The sequence below is a fragment of the Musca domestica genome, unplaced genomic scaffold, assembly GCF_030504385.1.
Source record: "Musca domestica strain aabys unplaced genomic scaffold, Musca_domestica.polishedcontigs.V.1.1 32, whole genome shotgun sequence".
Taxonomy (NCBI): Eukaryota; Metazoa; Arthropoda; class Insecta; order Diptera; family Muscidae; genus Musca; species Musca domestica.
In genome coordinates, this window is record NW_026712311.1 from 2,814,032 (window position 1) to 2,830,190 (window position 16,159).

Consider the following 16,159-nt stretch of genomic DNA (forward strand, 5'->3'; position numbering starts at 1 on the left):
TGTTTCCCCAACTGTTTTGACCTATCCCATTGCATTCTCCACAATCCAGCATATTTTTCCAACGCTAATTACCTTGCCTACTACGAATACATTTTGTATATTTATTCTCTGTGCTATTTTCCATTCGAATAATGTTGTAAAAAGAAACGATTCTTGTAAAATGTAAACATCTACATAGTTCTTTGCACTGTTATTGGTAGAATTGTTTGAATTTTCTTCAATTAAACAACTTCATACGTTAATGGGAAGTAAATTTATTTCTGATGTTATTGCTGTCGGGTGGAAAAGACAATGTACTTCTGTAGGCATTTCAAAATACTTTGGAAATGTTATTGTTTACATTACGTGAAACAAAAAAAAGAAAAATAATTTGTAGTTGATTATCGCCAATTAAAAAAAGGTGTATAAATTGAATCTTTTGTTGTTGTGGTAAATGTGGAAAGAAGGTGTGCAAAAGAAATGTTTGGCTGGGCCATGACCTTTGATAAAAGTACAATGGTTTAAAAAAAAACATTAAAGGTAATTTTATATTTAGCTGCTCTGATTTTTAGGGAGATATTCTAAAGGGAATAGGTTAGAGAAATTGAAAAAAAATGAAGACAAAACTTTTTCAAATCAACCGTACAAGGCCTCACACTTCGCATATATTGGAAAAAGTAACAGCTTCCATTTAACAGTAATGATGGTAAAAGTATTTATATATACAGAGCATGGTGGAAGGATACAGGTAGATACATCAACGCTTTGGAGCATTGATATGTCAAAAATTTTAATTTTTTTTTGTAAAAAAGGAGATTTTTATAATTTTTCTTATACGACAGGATTCGGAGTTTCCTCTAATATGAATTTTTCAATAATTATTTTTACAATTTGATTAATTTTTCAAATTCAAATTCAAAATTTTCGTTTTCAAAATTGGGTTGACAGTTCATTGTCCCAGCAGCTGTATCGATGGGACTGTCTGTATTCTTCTACCATAATACAGAGACAAGTGACGTTCCCCAACTGCTTTTGCTATTAACGATAAATTCAGAAAATTTCAAACTAAAAATGTTCATAAAGAAGAAGCAAATGCTGAAGACTTTGTTACTTATCGGTAGGGCTTACCCATGGTAGAAGAATACAGGTAGTCGCTTCGACACAGCTGCTGGGAACTGTAAAACCGATTTTAGAATTGAAAATTTTGAATGAAAAATTATTGAAATTAATAAAAACAACATCCAATTTACGTCGTATAAGAAAACATATAAAAATCAACTTATTTTTGACAAAACACTTTAAAAAATTTGACATATCAATGCTCCCAAATATTGATGCATCTACCTATATTCTTCTTCCATGGGCTTACCGTTATATTTCGTTAATTACTGAAAATGTAAACCAGCTATGAGCATCATCCAACGAAAAAGTATAAACAACGCACATGTATTCTCTTTCGATTTTCAGTTGTCATTGATTTGATAAGCCGAGAAAGTCTCTTACCACTACTAATGCGTATATTATGAGCAAGGTTGATGTAAACAATTAAGAAATTGCTGTTATCGATAAATACCGTTAATTTGTCTTTTGGTGAGAGTATATACAAGGTTTTTTGACTGGATTAAGTCATAGCATAGACAAATAAAGGTATAGACTAAAAAGTTGTCTCATCTGTTATCTCTGAAAAAAGTACTTCAATAGATGTCGTCCTTTATTATTTATCAATTAAAAAAGAAACATCGACTTTCTTTACTTTTACATTATCCAAATATGTCGTGAAATATAAAAATATAGAACTTAAATAGCAGAAAAATGAATAAATTGTTTTCGAAGTCGAGTGACTTCACTAGCCCTGAGTGACTTGACTGGCCCAAGATCAACAATAGTGACATCTGCCGGAAGGGAAAATTTAAAAAATTTTTAGTCTATACCTTTATTTGTCTATGGTCATAGACTGGCTTGTTCGTAGAGACAGACAAGAGAAGTTTTAGGTTGATGTAGTTCGATTTTAGCCCTACGCTTTTTTGTTAAAGCCAGTCGATGATTTTAGCGGCATTAGTCATACGAACTGTTTCATCTTTCGTATTTAGAGTCCATAATGGGAACTACAGTCTATGCAGGTCCAGGTCTTCGTATAGCCCCGATGTAACGGTACCTCCCTATATTCGGTATTTTGAAGATTTTAGCTATATTATTTACCGGATTTTTTTCAAGTTTCGTATTTGAATATTGTAATAGCTTATGAAAAAATTACCTATGGAGGTTCACGTCGTCGTTTAGACTCTAATATAACGGCTATATTCGGTATTTTTAAGATTTTAACAGAATTTTTAACGGATTTTATTTTTTTGAAAGTTGTTAAATTCGTTCCAAATGGTGGAGGGTATACAAAGTCCAGGCCCGGCAGAACTTGCAGCTTTTTTATTTTTTTTTTAATTTTATTGAATGAAAGCAAAAAATGTCGGAAATAGCATCAAATTTTAGAATTAGTTTAGATTTGTTCGAATTGGTCACCTTTGGCACGAATTATGGCCTTCAAACGGCCAATGAAACCGTCACACGCTGCCCGTATGTTGCTCTGCGGTATTTTGGCCCATTCCCGGCAAAGCGCTTGCTTGAGGTGATCGACACTTTGGTATTTTTTAGTGGCAACCTTGCTTCCCAAAATACTCCAGACACAATAGTCCAACGGATTGGGATCCGGAGATTTTGGTGGCCATTGTACGCTGGAAATGAAGCGAGGAACCACATTTTGTAACCATTCTTGGGTGGCGCGTGCTGAGTGCGATGGTGCTGAGTCCTGTTGGAATGTCCAAGGTCTGCGGCCAAAATGTTTGCTTGCCCAAGGCTTTAATGCATCCTCTAGAAAATTTGCGCAATAATATTCGACATTTATTCTGATGCCACCGTCGATTAATACGAGCGGAGAACGACCAACGGCTGTTATTACGGTCCACACCATCACCATGGCCGCCGCTTGAGTTCGGGTGGCCAACCGAAGGTGCACATTTTCAGCTGACCTCTTTGGCAAGTAAACACGATCATTTTGTTTGTTTACAAACTGCTGGACAACGAATGTTTCCTCATCGGAAACGGAGAAAATCAAATTCGGCAGTTCACCACTTTCGGCCAAGTTAAGCAACTCTCTAGCTCTTTTGAATCTATTTTCTTTCTGCTGCGGTGTAAGTTCTTGCACTTTTTCGAATTTCAATGACATTACCCCAAGCTCATTTTTCAATATTTGCCGAAAGGAATACTGCGATATATTCAGCTCACGAGACATTTTTCGGCCACTGCGACGCGGGTTTCGATCAAGTCTATTCTTTACTTTTCGAACCATTTCTGCTGATGTAGCTGTTTTCTGCCGTCCACTTCCTTGACATATGTCGGGCTACGCTATCAGTATCACGGTAACGGGTAGGAGACGCAAAAGATTTATTCACATTTAAATGCTGGAGTGCTCTAACGATAACCACTTGTGGTTTTCCAGCCAAATATAAAGAAATCACACTATCACGCTTGAATTCCATTGCGAATAAATTTTTTCTGGGAAGTTCTCTCCGAAATTCTTTTGTACGCTTGTAAATAATATAATGAGCTATCACTGGAATAATTGTAACAGCTGTGGGTCGAGTGGCTTAGAAATGACAGCAGTCTGAAGTTGCTTGCAGTTTTTTCATCTCACCCTGTATTCTTCTACCATAATGAATAATTTGAAATTTTTTGAAGCTGTATGGCATTGTGAATATATATTTATATCTCAATTTAAATATTCATAAAAAAGCACGTAAAAATATATGTAACAATAAACAATCACAATCGATTGTATCTTACCTTTTTACCTGAGATTCAGTTCTATTCTATTCCGCACTAGATGTTGTTGTATTGAAAATAAACAATTTAATTGTTTATATTAATGAAAAAAAAAGAAAAACAAAAGAGATCAGGAACTTCGACTAACAAATTCTCGTTATGGTGGGCCTTTAACAACATCTAAATGAGCGGAAACATAGCGCGCTAATGTCAAACGGAAACCATTTCGTTTTTCAAGGTGTGAATATTTAAAAGAGTCCGCCACGAACATGAAAGAATAAGAAAGAACAAGAAACGCACCTAACGAGATTCATTGAGTTGTCAAATGCATTCTTTAAATACTTAGTGTTCCATAAAGGCTTGTTTTTTTTTTTTTTTTTTTTTGAAAGATGTCATTATACCACATTTATCCTACCCCAAAATGTTTAGTTTCTAAACAATTACTTGTATTTGTTTATACGAAACGTTAACAATTTGAAAATCAGAAACTAAATTTTGTGATTCATTTACACACACGCACACACACAACAATGCATTTTTGCCTTACTCTTGTTGTTTGTTGTTGCTTACTTACATGCACCGTTACCGGTGAGTGCCTACGTCAATTAACAACAAAGGCTCACAACAAAAAATGTTTTGTTTACAACGCGTGGGTTTCGTGGGTTGTTTGCTTTGAGGTGTTAAACTAGAATCCATTGATTTTTTTTATTTTATTTAAGGAATAATAAATTAAGGAATCCACACAGTTCGTTTATATTAAACAGAGAGTTTTGCTCAATTGTGCCTCTCTGAAACTAGAATAATATTTAAGCTACTAGACAATATGTCGTTTTTCTTTGGTTTGTTGTTTTTTTTGTAGGGAAATGTTTTAAAATCGTGGTATTTTTGTGTGCAAGTACCGGCCGACATTTTACTCTTGCTCAGGAATCAACTCGGATGCCCATACATCTTGGGGCCAGCCAGTGCGTCCTTTGCTTTGTCGATTTGCTGCCTGAAACGAAAACGGAATTTATTAGAATTATTAAGGATGATGGCAATGTTAATGATTTAGATAGTTTTATTTAAAAAAATATATATATCAAATAATTTATGATAGAGATCAGATAGTCATGATATGAGATAAATTATATGAACACTTATTTCTATCAATAGACTAAAAACTACTTAAATGTTGTCTCCTCGTAGTTTTTAAAAGCAAAACTTGTTAAAGAGAGAAATCTGCTCTGAGAGAACAACATAAGTGAGAAAATACGGCAATGAAAATTGGATGACAATACTTCAAAATCAATCTCTCTCTCTTTACAGAAGCTGACATTGAATTTATTGTTAGGTCTGCCTGGAGAAGAATTGCCCATGATCTTCTTCCTCAGAGAGAAAGGTAGTTAGTTTTCCCGTGGGTAAACAGACAAATTTCTGGAAAATGTGGAAATATGCGTGAGGTACCAGATATAGTCGACCAATTTATTCAATTTTCATATTTCATCTAATACAGACTAAAATATTGGTATTTGCAAAATTTGAAGTAAATCAAACATTTATTTCCAATTTTATGGGAAAGAATCGAAGAATATGTTTCGCAAGTTATGACAGATAAAAGTATTGAAAATTGTGACCCTTTGTAGGTGAGGTACCAGAAGGGGTTGGGCAGATATATATCATCTTCGCAACAGATCTTGTGTTAGCAAAAATGTATGTGGATGTGTGAAATTTGAAGAAAGTTAGATGCTTATTTCCTATTTTTGAGCTTATTTCGTGTTGCTGGAAATATTGAGATGTACCATGTCTGGAATGAAATCGGACGTTGATTTCGCTTTTTATGAACTTCATGGATATTCACCATTTTGAGCGTTTGTAAAGGAGGTACCAGAAGTAGTGGACCGATATTGCCCATCTTAACACCAGAACTTGGGTTAATATAAATATTGAGATGCGTGAAATTTGAAGACAATCGGACACTTACATCACATTTTATAAGAGTCGTAATTATTCAAAATTTTGACCATTTGTGGGGAAGTACTTGATGGAGTGGACCGATATGGTCCATTCTCACACCTGACCTAGAACTGACGTAAATATTAGAATTGGCAATATTGGGATGTGTGAAATTTGAAGACAATCGGACACTTACATCACATTTTATGAAAGTCGTAATTATTTAAAATTTTGACCATTTGTGGGGGAGGTATTTGATGGAGTGACGCAAATATTGGGATTTGCAAAGCTGGAGCAAAATTTTTTTTTTGTGAAAATTTCGACCTTTTGTGAGGGAGGTACCAGAAGGAGTGGACCGATATTGCCCATCTCCGAACTAGATATAAGTTTGACAAAAATATTACGATGTATCAAGTTTGGACCAAATCGGATTCTCCGTTCGAGAGTTATTGTGCGCACCAGCCAGACAGACGGACGCACGGTCATCGCTAGATCGACACCAAATGTTTTGAAACGGATTTGGTCCAAAGAGACCTAGGGTCTAAAACCTTTATTTCGACTAGGCAACTTTTGCCCGTATCAAATTGTATATACTCGGATACTCCCTTCAAGAGTTATCTTGTGCACCAGCCAGCCAGATAAACGGTCGGACTGTCGGAAATCGCTAGATCGACTCCAAATGCCCTGAATCGGATTTGGTCCAAAGAGACCTATGGTCCAAAAACGTTATTTCGAAGACGGTGTTCTGCATAAATTATTTTCCGTCATCGGCCGTGGCACTCATTACGAAATTTGAAACAATTCCAGTGAATAATGTCGCTAATATCATCAAAATACCGAATAAAGGTAGGTGCCGTTATATGTGGGCTATATGAAGACGTGAAATTACATAGACAATTTTCAGTCATAAGTTGTAGTACCCATTATGAGCTTAAAATACGAAATTTGAAATGATTTCCCTAAAATCATTAAAATACCGAATATCGCGAGGTATTGTTATATGGAGGCTTTACGGAGACGTTGACCTGTATATGCAATTTTTTTGTTATTGGATGTAGTACCCATAGTACCCATTACGCACTTAAAATAGGAAATTTTAAACAATTCCGGTAAATGAAGTCGCTAATATCATAAAAATACCGAATATCATGTGGTACTATATCGTGGACCTATATAGACAATTCTCGTCCAGGGTGTGAGGTACTCAGAAGAAACTTCTTGTGTGGATTTTCAGACAATTCTATTGACAAAATTCGCTACAATCATCAAGACATCTTATATCGGGAGGTACCGTTATATGAGTGATATACGAAATCGTGGACCTAAAGTACCCACAAAGAACTCTTTGTGTCGAATTTCGCACAATTTTATCTAAAAATGTGGCTATGATTTATCAACAGATTTGAAACGTTTATTTGATAAAATAATTAGTATTTGACAAATATTCCAAACATTCACGTTGGGCGCCACTTTGTGATGCAATCTTAAAACAATTCAACAAGATATTTTTTATAGTTAATAGAAAAAATTAGAGGTTCAAAAACAATTTCGTCAAAGTTCAAACAAAAAAATACTCCTTATTGGGCGCCACTTTTGTTATTCATATGAGTCCAACCAATTATTTTCCACAATTTCCAAAAATTGTTAGCCTAAATTCCAAAATGGTTATCCTAAATACTTCATTCCAATCATCTACTCTGTCAACTTTGGGCGCCTGCATTATTTCATGCGTTAAGGTGAAAGTACATAAAAGGCTTTTTTGACTGGCTTCTTCGTAGAGAAACAAAGGAGTTTTAGGTTGACATAGTTCGATTTTGGCCCTACGCTCTTTTTGTTCTTTTCCCAAGAAGCCAGCCAATGGCTTATGCAAGTCAGAAAAGCGAAGGCTAGCAAAGATATTTTTCTCCTTAAAGGTGAGAATATATAAAACGCTTTTTCGACTTGCTTTAGTCATTGGCTGACTTCTTGGGAAAGAACAAAGAAGCCTAGATCCAAAATCGAACTAATTCAACCTAAAAATCCTTTATTTATCTACAAAGAAGCCAGCCGATGACTTAAGGTGAGAATGCATAAAACGCTTTTTTGACTGGCTAAATCTGTGGAGGGGGGCTGGCTAAGGGTGGGAATACATAAAGCGCATATTTGGCTGGCTTAAGTCATCGGTTGGCTTCTTCAAAGAGGAACAAAGCAAAGACATAGAAGTATAAAGATGGGACAAGACAGAGTCAAGATATGGCAACCCTGTGAAAATACCACTGTTGTTATGATATCGTAACAACATAGTTAGCAATGTTATGCGATTTAAACCGCTTAGGCAATATGCTATTAATTTGAAAAGTCTATGGAATAGAATTTTGAAACCCAATTTTTGGATTTTTCAAACTTTTGTTTGCCATTTTTTTCTATAAATGTGTTTTTAGATTAACATGGTCCTGTCATGAACTGTTATCTAGATAGTATAGACACAAACCATTTGCTCAGAATGCATTTTGTCTAGTCTTTACCTTTTTAGGTCTTTGAACAAAGGAGTTTTAGGTTGACTTAGTTCGATTTTTTCCCTAGGGCAACCTGATAAGCGTTTTATGTATTCCCACCTAAAGTCAACAGCTGGCTTCTTTGTAGAGGAAGAAAGAAGTTTTAGGTTGACCTAGTTCGATTTTGGCCCTATGCTTCTTTGGTCTTTGCCGAATAAGCAAGCCGATGACTTAAGCCACTCAAAAAAGCGTTTTATGCATTCTCACATTAAGTCATCGGCTGGCTTCTTTGTAGATGAACAAAGGAGTTTTAAGTTGACTTAGTTCGATTTTGGATCTAGGGTCCTTTGTTTTTTGTCCCCAAGAAGCCATCCTCCCCAAAAAGCTAGGTGAGTATAGATAAAACGCTTTTTCGGCTGGCTTTAGTCATCGGTTGGCTTCTTCGTAAAAGACCGAAGGGTTGTCTTCAATTTCTAGAGGATTACTGAAAAGCCTTTTTGTAGAAATACTCTAAAACCTCTTTAAACTATAGGTGATCTTCCATCTGTCGTCCATGTCTTTTTTCATCCAAAAATCCACTTCAATCAATTGTGGCACGCGTCTCAACTCTTCCAAAAAAGTTTTGAGTTTAAAATCCAGCTGATTAAGTTTTCTATACTCCCCCTATTTTTCAATACGGGCACACAAAAAAAAACGAAAACAAAAACAGAACACAAAGATAACATTTTAATGCAATTCAGTAATTATGGAAGATTAGAAAACCAGAAAGAAACATTCTGAAATAGCCATGTGTTTTTTACCCACAAACACAGCATCCGCCAGAGCACTTGTTCGTTTGGCCAATTCAAAACAGTGTTGTGCTGATAAAAAATGCTTTTAGAATTCATTACATTCAATATTGCAATATAAAGTCATTATGGTTGAGGTTATGTTCTGAAACACATATACACACGCACACACACAAATGGACAGATGGATATATTTTTATGATTTTGATACGCTTTTGTTTTTGTTGGTGTTGGGAAAACACTTGGCTGAATTAAGTCAACCAAGAAAAGCAAAAAAAAAGCCAGACACCACTTGATATTGGCCACACACAAAACAACAAATTTCAAAGACATGGACCAGTAAAATATCAAAACCAACAACAACATGACATGGGAACACTTCATGTGAAGGCATAACGGAACCGGCACCTTATTTCTCCCCCTCCCCAGATGTCATAACCCAGCCAAGTAATTCAATTCAAAAGTTAAGTATGATACAACAGGAACAACAACATCCAACAATAAAAGGGCAATCTCTCCCTCTCGCCGCCAATTATGTTAATGGTTTCAATATAAAATATTGTACATACTTATCTACTTAGAGTTCCGAAAAATTATTATTGACGGGTAATTGTGGTTTTTTCGGTGTTTGCTGTTGCGGGATTGAGACATAAATTAAACACCATACACATTTTGTTTAAGTGTCATTTAATGAGCCATCCCACCCTTTTGCCTATAATTGCTAACAAGGACTCAAACCACCCCCGAACTTCTGCTTTACATTTTGCTACTCTGTTCTCTGTCAAAATGGGCATGCGGTTTTTCGTGTGTTTATTATCTTTCCAATTTTCGCCACTTTTTTGAACATCGTCGTTAATCGTTCGCCCGCTTAACTTTTGTGTACATTTTTTGTGACAGCAGGTCCATAATTCTTAATGGCATTTGTTTGTTTTGTTCATTTTTGCCAAGTAATTTATAAATGTAAGTTGTGTAAACAGTGTATTATTGCCTCACCCCAACGCCCATGGTAGAAGAATACAGGTAGATGCATCAACGCTTGAGAACATTGATATGTCAAAAATGTTAAAATGTTTTGACAAAAACAAGTAGAGCTTTATAGGTTCGATTATTTGACCCAAATCGTGGCTTGTTATGATATGCATTTTTCAACAATTTTTACAAATTTTAATAATTTTTCATTCAAACGTGCCAAACGCCTCACACTTACCTTGGCCGTTTCACTGCGTATATACGCCCTCTTTTCATGGGAATTTTTTCGATGCAAAGGTTTGAGATCAGCTCGAAACCCATTATTGGGATCCTGATCACCATCCAGCACTTCGACTAGATATCTAATATAGAGTATGGCTAATTTAAGGGTTTTAATCTGAAAAAGAAGAAAAATAGAGGGGAATTAGAAAAATTGGACAAGTGGTTTGTAACAAAGTTTTTTTTTTTTTTTTTAAAGCCAGGTCAATAGGGTCAATACATTATTTGTAAGACTTCCAAAATGTGTCTTACAGTACGTTTATATATATGAGGGTTAACCCACTGGGTTTGAATTTAAATTGTCATATCCATTACTTCTATTTCAAATAAATCCTCTCAAAGTAGGTTAACCCTACAAAAAGTTCTAACGTAAACATGGCATTAGTGACGTAGAAACCCATAAGGTTAAAAAAACAATTTCGTCAAAGTTCAAACAAAAAAATACTCCTTGTTGGGCGCCACTTTTTTTATTCATAATAGCCCAACCAACTTTTTTCCACAATTTTCAAAAATAGAACAGTTTTGGTTTGTTTGTTCGGGATACCGTAGTCTTTTGTTGTTGTAAAATGGTCAGACTTTATCCCTTTATTGTTTTTTTTTTTTTTTGTAAAAACAACGTTTGTTTATTAGTGGAGAACGGTGGTAATTTTTACCAGGGGGGAAGGCAAAAATTGTTGGCCTAAATTTCAAAATGGTTAGACTAAATTCCAAAATACTTCAATCCAATCGTCTACTCTCTCAACTTTGGGCGCCTGTATAATTTCATGCGTTAAGGTGAAAGTACATAAAAGGCTTTTTTGACTGGCTTAAGACATTGGCTGGCTTTTTCGTAGAGGAAGTGCCTCTTTGTTCTTTTACGAAGAAGACAGCCGATGACTAAGGCTGGAAATACATAAAGCGCATATTTGGCTGGCTTAAGTCATCGGCTGGCTTCTTCGTAAATGAACAAAGGAGTTTTAGGTTGACCTAGTTCGATTTTGGCCCTAGGCTCCTTTGTTGAGAACGGTGGTAATTTTTACCAGGGGGTAAGGCAAAATTCCAAAATGATTAGCCTAAATTCTTCAATCCAATTATCTACTCTCTAAACTTTGGGCGCCTGCATAATTTCATGCGGTAAGCTGAAAGTGCATAAAAGGCTTTTTTGACTGGCTTAAGTCATCGGCTAGGTTCTTCGTAGAGGAAGTGCCCCTTTGTTCTTTTACGAAGAAGCCAGCCGATGACTATGGCTGGAACGACTGGCCTTAAGCTGGAATATATAAAGCTCATATTTGGCTGGCTTAAGTCATCGGCTGGCTTCTTCGTAAATGAACAAAGGAGTTTTAGGTTGACCTAGTTCGATTTTGACCCTAGGCTCCTTTGTTCATTTCCGAAGAAGCCAGCCAAATAAGCGCTTTATATATTCCCAGCTTAAGGCCAGTCGAAAAAAGCGTTTTATGTATTCTCACCTTAAGGCTAGAAAAGAAATTCTTCTGCTTAAAGGTCAGAATACATAAAACGCTTTTTTTACTTTTTTACAAAGTCATCGTTTGGCTTCGAAGGAGCATAGGGTGAACAAGTATTAATTTTGGGCCAAAATTGAACTAAGTCAACCTAAAACTGTTATTTTTTTTTTGTAAAGAAACCACCGATGACTTAAGCCAGCCAAAAAGCGTTTTAAGATGAAAATACATAAAGCGCTTATTTGATTGGCTTAAGTCATCGCCTATCTTCTTCGTAGGGGAACTAAGCAAATACCTAAAATGGTAAAAACTAGACAAAATGCATTTTGAGCAAATGGTTTGTGTCTACAATACATAGAGTAACAGCTCATGGCAGAAACATGTTAATATAAAAACCACAATTACAGAAACGAATAGTAAATAAAAATCTAAAAAATTCAAAATTTTGGTTTCAAAATTCTGTTCCATAGACTATTCCAAATATTTTCATATTTTCTTAGCGGTTTAAATCAGTTAACATTGGTAACTATGTTGTTATGATATCATAACAACAGAGGTATTTTCACAGGGTTGCCATATTTTGATTCTGTATTGTCCCATCTTTACAAACTAAGGTGTTTTTGGTTGATTTAGTTCGATTTTGGCCCTAGACTCCCACAAAAGCGCTTTATGTATTCCCACCTTTATGTGTTCTTAAGGTGAGAGTACATAAGATGCATTTTTGAGTGGCTTAAGTCATCGTAAAAGAAAAAAGGAGTTTTAGGTTGACTTAGGTCGATTTTGACCATACGTTCCTTTGCCAAATACATAGCGCATATTTGGCCGGCTTAAGTCATCGTCGATTTTGGCCCTATGCTCTTTTATTCGTTTCCAAAGAAGCCAGCCAGATAAGCGCCTTATGTATTCCCACCTTGAGACTTTTCAACCTAACAAGTTTAAGAACATTCGTGATGGAATTCAAGCGTGATAATGTGATTTCTTTATATTTGGCTGGAAAACCGCAAGTGGCTATCGTTAGAGCACTCCAGCATTTAAATGTGAATAAATCATTTGTGTCTGGTACCATCGCCCGTTACCTTGATACTGGTAGGGTTGCTTTACGTCAAGGAAGTAGACGGAAGAAAACAGCAACATTAGCAGAAATGGTTCGAAAAGTAAAGAAGCGACTTGATCGAAACCCACATGGCAGTGGCCGAAAAATGTCTGGTGAGCTGAACATATCACAATATTCCATTCGGAAAATATTGAAAATTGAGCTCGGGGTAAAGCCATTGAAATTCCAAAAAAGTGCAAGAACTTACACCGCGACAGAAAGAAAATAGACTCAAAAGAGCTAAAGAGTTCCTTTGCTTGGCTGAAAGTGGTGAACTGCCGAATTTGTTTTACTCCGTCTCCGATGAGAAAACATTTGTTGTCCAGCAGTTTGTAAACAAACAAAATGATCGTGTTTACTTGCCAAAGAGGTCAGCTGAAAATGTGCACCTTCGATTGGCCACCAGAACTCAAGCGCCGGCCATGGTGATGGTGTGGGCCGCCATAACAACCGATGGTCGCTCGTATTTATCGACCGTAACATCAGAATAAATTCCGAATATTATCGCGAAAATATCCTGGAGGGTGTATTAAAGCCCTGGGCACGCAAAAATGTTGGCCGCAGACCTTGGACATTCCAACACGACTAAGCACTATCGCGCTCAGCTCGCGCCACCCAAAAATGTTTACAAAATGAGGATCCTCGCTTCATTTCCAGCGCACAATAACTATCAAAATCTCCGGATACCAATCCGTTGGACTATTGTGTCTGGAGTATTTTGGAAAGCAAGGTTGCCACTAAAAAATACCAAAGTGTCGATCACCTCAAGCAAGCGCTTTGCCGGGAATGGACCAAAATATCGCTGAGCAAATTCGGGCCGCGTGTGACGGTTTCATTGACCGTTGGAAGGCCATAATTCGTGCCAAATGTGACCATAATCGAACAAATCTAAACTTATTCCAAAATTTGATGCTATTTCCGACATTTTTTGCTTTCATTCAATAAAATTTTAAAAAAAAAATCTAAAAATTATGGCGTTTGACTTAGTTGCAGTTTTTTATCTCTCTCTGTATTTTTGACAGCGATTTGTGATTTGACTCTCTTTGAATTTCAAATCACAATTATTGTTCTGTTCCAGAACCTGCAAGAACTTATTATTTTTCGATATCGTAAAGGAAAAGTTGGTAATCGTATTAAAAAACTTTTACATTCTTGCAACTCTGGAACAGACCATATGTTTTTGACAGCAAACTTGGTTGTCAGATAGGCTTTGGAAGGGGTATGCAAACACACTTAAGGTGAGAATACATAAAACGCTTTTTGACTGACTTAAGTCATCGGCTGAATTTTTTCGTAGAGGAATAAAGGAGTTTTAGGTTGACTTAGTTCGATTTTGACCCTACGCTTATTTGTTCTTTTCTGAGGAAGACAGCCGATGACTTAAGCCAGTAAAAAGCCTTTAATCAAACTGAGAACAAAAATAATGAAATATCACTCTACTCACCTTTGACAATTTCGTATCGGATGGCACATTTGGAATCTTATCGCGCAAACACGAAAATGCATTGTTGATGCTCTGCGTTCGCCGTCGTTCCTTTTTATTTGCCGTGTTCCGTTTCTTTACAACACGCACTGGAGGAACAGAAATAGTTGTATGAGATTTCGGTGAGTCATTTGTAAACAAACTATCATGAAATTGGCTTTCCACATCTTAAAACAACAATAATAGAAGAAAATTTTCACTTGGATTACAAAAATTAAATGGCTGGAAAATTTATGATTGGCAACAGAAAAATGCCACGAAAATGAGAAATTAAATTTGTAATTCTGTTGGGAAATTGTTGTGAAAAATTACCTTCTAAATCGGATGAGGAGGCAGGACAATAACTGCTGGGTGATCGATAATAAGGATGGTTATTACTGGCATTTATGTTGGCGGTTAGCGTGCAGGTTGTGGTAGTTGGTTGACAACAGTCTTGGGTTTGTTGCTGTGGCGACGGCTGATGCAATTGCTGGTGGTGATGTTGATGATCCTGATGATTTGTTATTTGATGTTGTTTGGTATCCACACAATATGTGGGTGTATTCCAGGCATCTAGAAAATCAGAAATTGATATTTTTAAAACTAGGAAATAAATATATGGTTTATTCCAGAACTGCAAGAATGTAACAATTTTTACAACGATAACCGATTTTCCTTTTAATTTTTATCGAGACGCTCTCCAGTGCTCCCGTACACAAAAAATGCAGCACAATTCTTAGAAGAGTAGTTTTTAGAAATTTCCATTTTTAAACTTTTATCGGTTAAAACAGTGAGTGGGAAAGCAGATATTGAACGCCACCGATGTAGTTAGGGGTGTGAGTCAAGTTTTATACATTTCCATGGGCTCATGGAGTGGTTTTGAAAGGCATTTCCAATGACGTCGGTGTTGGGCCCCCATAGTATGCAGATTCGTGTGTTATTAACGGCGGCAAAACATTTATTCATTAATTTCACTTTTTGAAATATTTCAGATTCCTTCGGTACCATTACTGGCTTAAAACTATATATATATATGGATGGAAGCACGAGCCAGATTAGTATTGTCATACAAAATTCATGTTTACATATTCCAATGACATTTTTCATTCAATGACATATTTTTATTTAAATTTCACCTCCACATAAAGTTATTACAATTTTGATATCTTGTTATTTTAAATATTATTTTCGTATTTTTTTTCTTCTAAAATAAATTTATAACCTACGTTCAATTACATTCATGTCGATCAAACGATAACTATCATTATTATAATATAAATGATTATTTTGAAAGAACGGCGTTGATTCGCGACATATTTGTTGTGTTTCATATTTCGACATATCGATCTGTTGTTGATTACTTCTTCTATTAGACAACTGTTATACTTTCACTCAATACAATTTTTTTGTTTGTTTAGTTTTTTTTTCTTTATATTCAACACTTTAATTTCTCATGTTTCAAAAGTAAACCGTTACTCGTTTGTGTTCGAACAAGATTTGTATCAATACTGAAATCAATTCAATTCTAAATGTTTTCATTTCAATGAATGTTTCTTTTTGCGCGGAACAATAACAATTTCAATGTTATTTTCTATAAACACACAAGCGAACAGAGGCAGGTCTTTATTTTCCACCCCCCAAATGCTCTCAACCAATGAGAAGAGAGCAAAGATTATTGTCATGATTTCTAATTGGTCCATTAGAACTCCATATTGTTTTCATGTCATTTGTAGTAGTTGCCACTTTACTATAGGGTTCATTAGATCGATATTCACATGGGGGTAAAAATGAAACAAAAAACATATTTTTACTTTGTTTCTCTTTCTTTTACAGGCCTGTTTAACACCGAATACAGAATACCTCACCTGCCCGGCCGTATTGGGTAAATACGCAAGGTCACATCTTCAAGCCAACCAAGTAAAAGAAGGGTA

At 35.8% G+C, this 16,159-nt stretch overlaps 1 protein-coding gene across 2 annotated transcripts; it reads right to left on the reverse strand.

The window, feature by feature from the left end:
* Window positions 1–4,268: 4,268 nt before the first annotated feature.
* Window positions 4,269–15,872, reverse strand: LOC101896696 (heart- and neural crest derivatives-expressed protein 1). 2 transcript variants are annotated; one of them, XM_005181527.4, is made up of 5 exons: window positions 15,455–15,872; window positions 14,562–14,801; window positions 14,211–14,338; window positions 10,194–10,352; window positions 4,269–4,783 (listed from the first exon to the last, which is right to left on the reverse strand). In XM_005181527.4, the coding sequence occupies exons 1-5, from the start codon at window positions 15,567–15,569 to the stop codon at window positions 4,703–4,705; spliced, it is 723 nt and encodes a 240-aa protein (XP_005181584.3). In that variant the 5' UTR covers window positions 15,570–15,872; the 3' UTR covers window positions 4,269–4,702. The 2 variants fall into 2 exon arrangements, with proteins under 2 accessions (XP_005181584.3, XP_011291686.2); XM_011293384.3 differs by having other exon boundaries at window positions 4,293–4,783; window positions 14,211–14,416; window positions 15,455–15,860.
* Window positions 15,873–16,159: the final 287 nt, after the last annotated feature.

What these genes read in the sequence shown, in the direction of transcription:
- LOC101896696 (XM_011293384.3), bottom strand. Translation starts at nt 15,569, where the DNA reads ATGTCGAAATATGAAACACAACAAATATGTCGCGAATCAACGCCGTTC. An exon ending in CTCCTCATCCGATTTAGAAG is followed by an intron (nt 14,417 to 14,561) that starts GTAATTTTTCAC and finishes TGTTGTTTTAAG; the next exon opens with ATGTGGAAAGCCAATTTCAT. An exon ending in TACGCAGTGAAACGGCCAAG is followed by an intron (nt 4,784 to 10,193) that starts GTAAGTGTGAGG and finishes TTTTCGTTTCAG; the next exon opens with GCAGCAAATCGACAAAGCAA.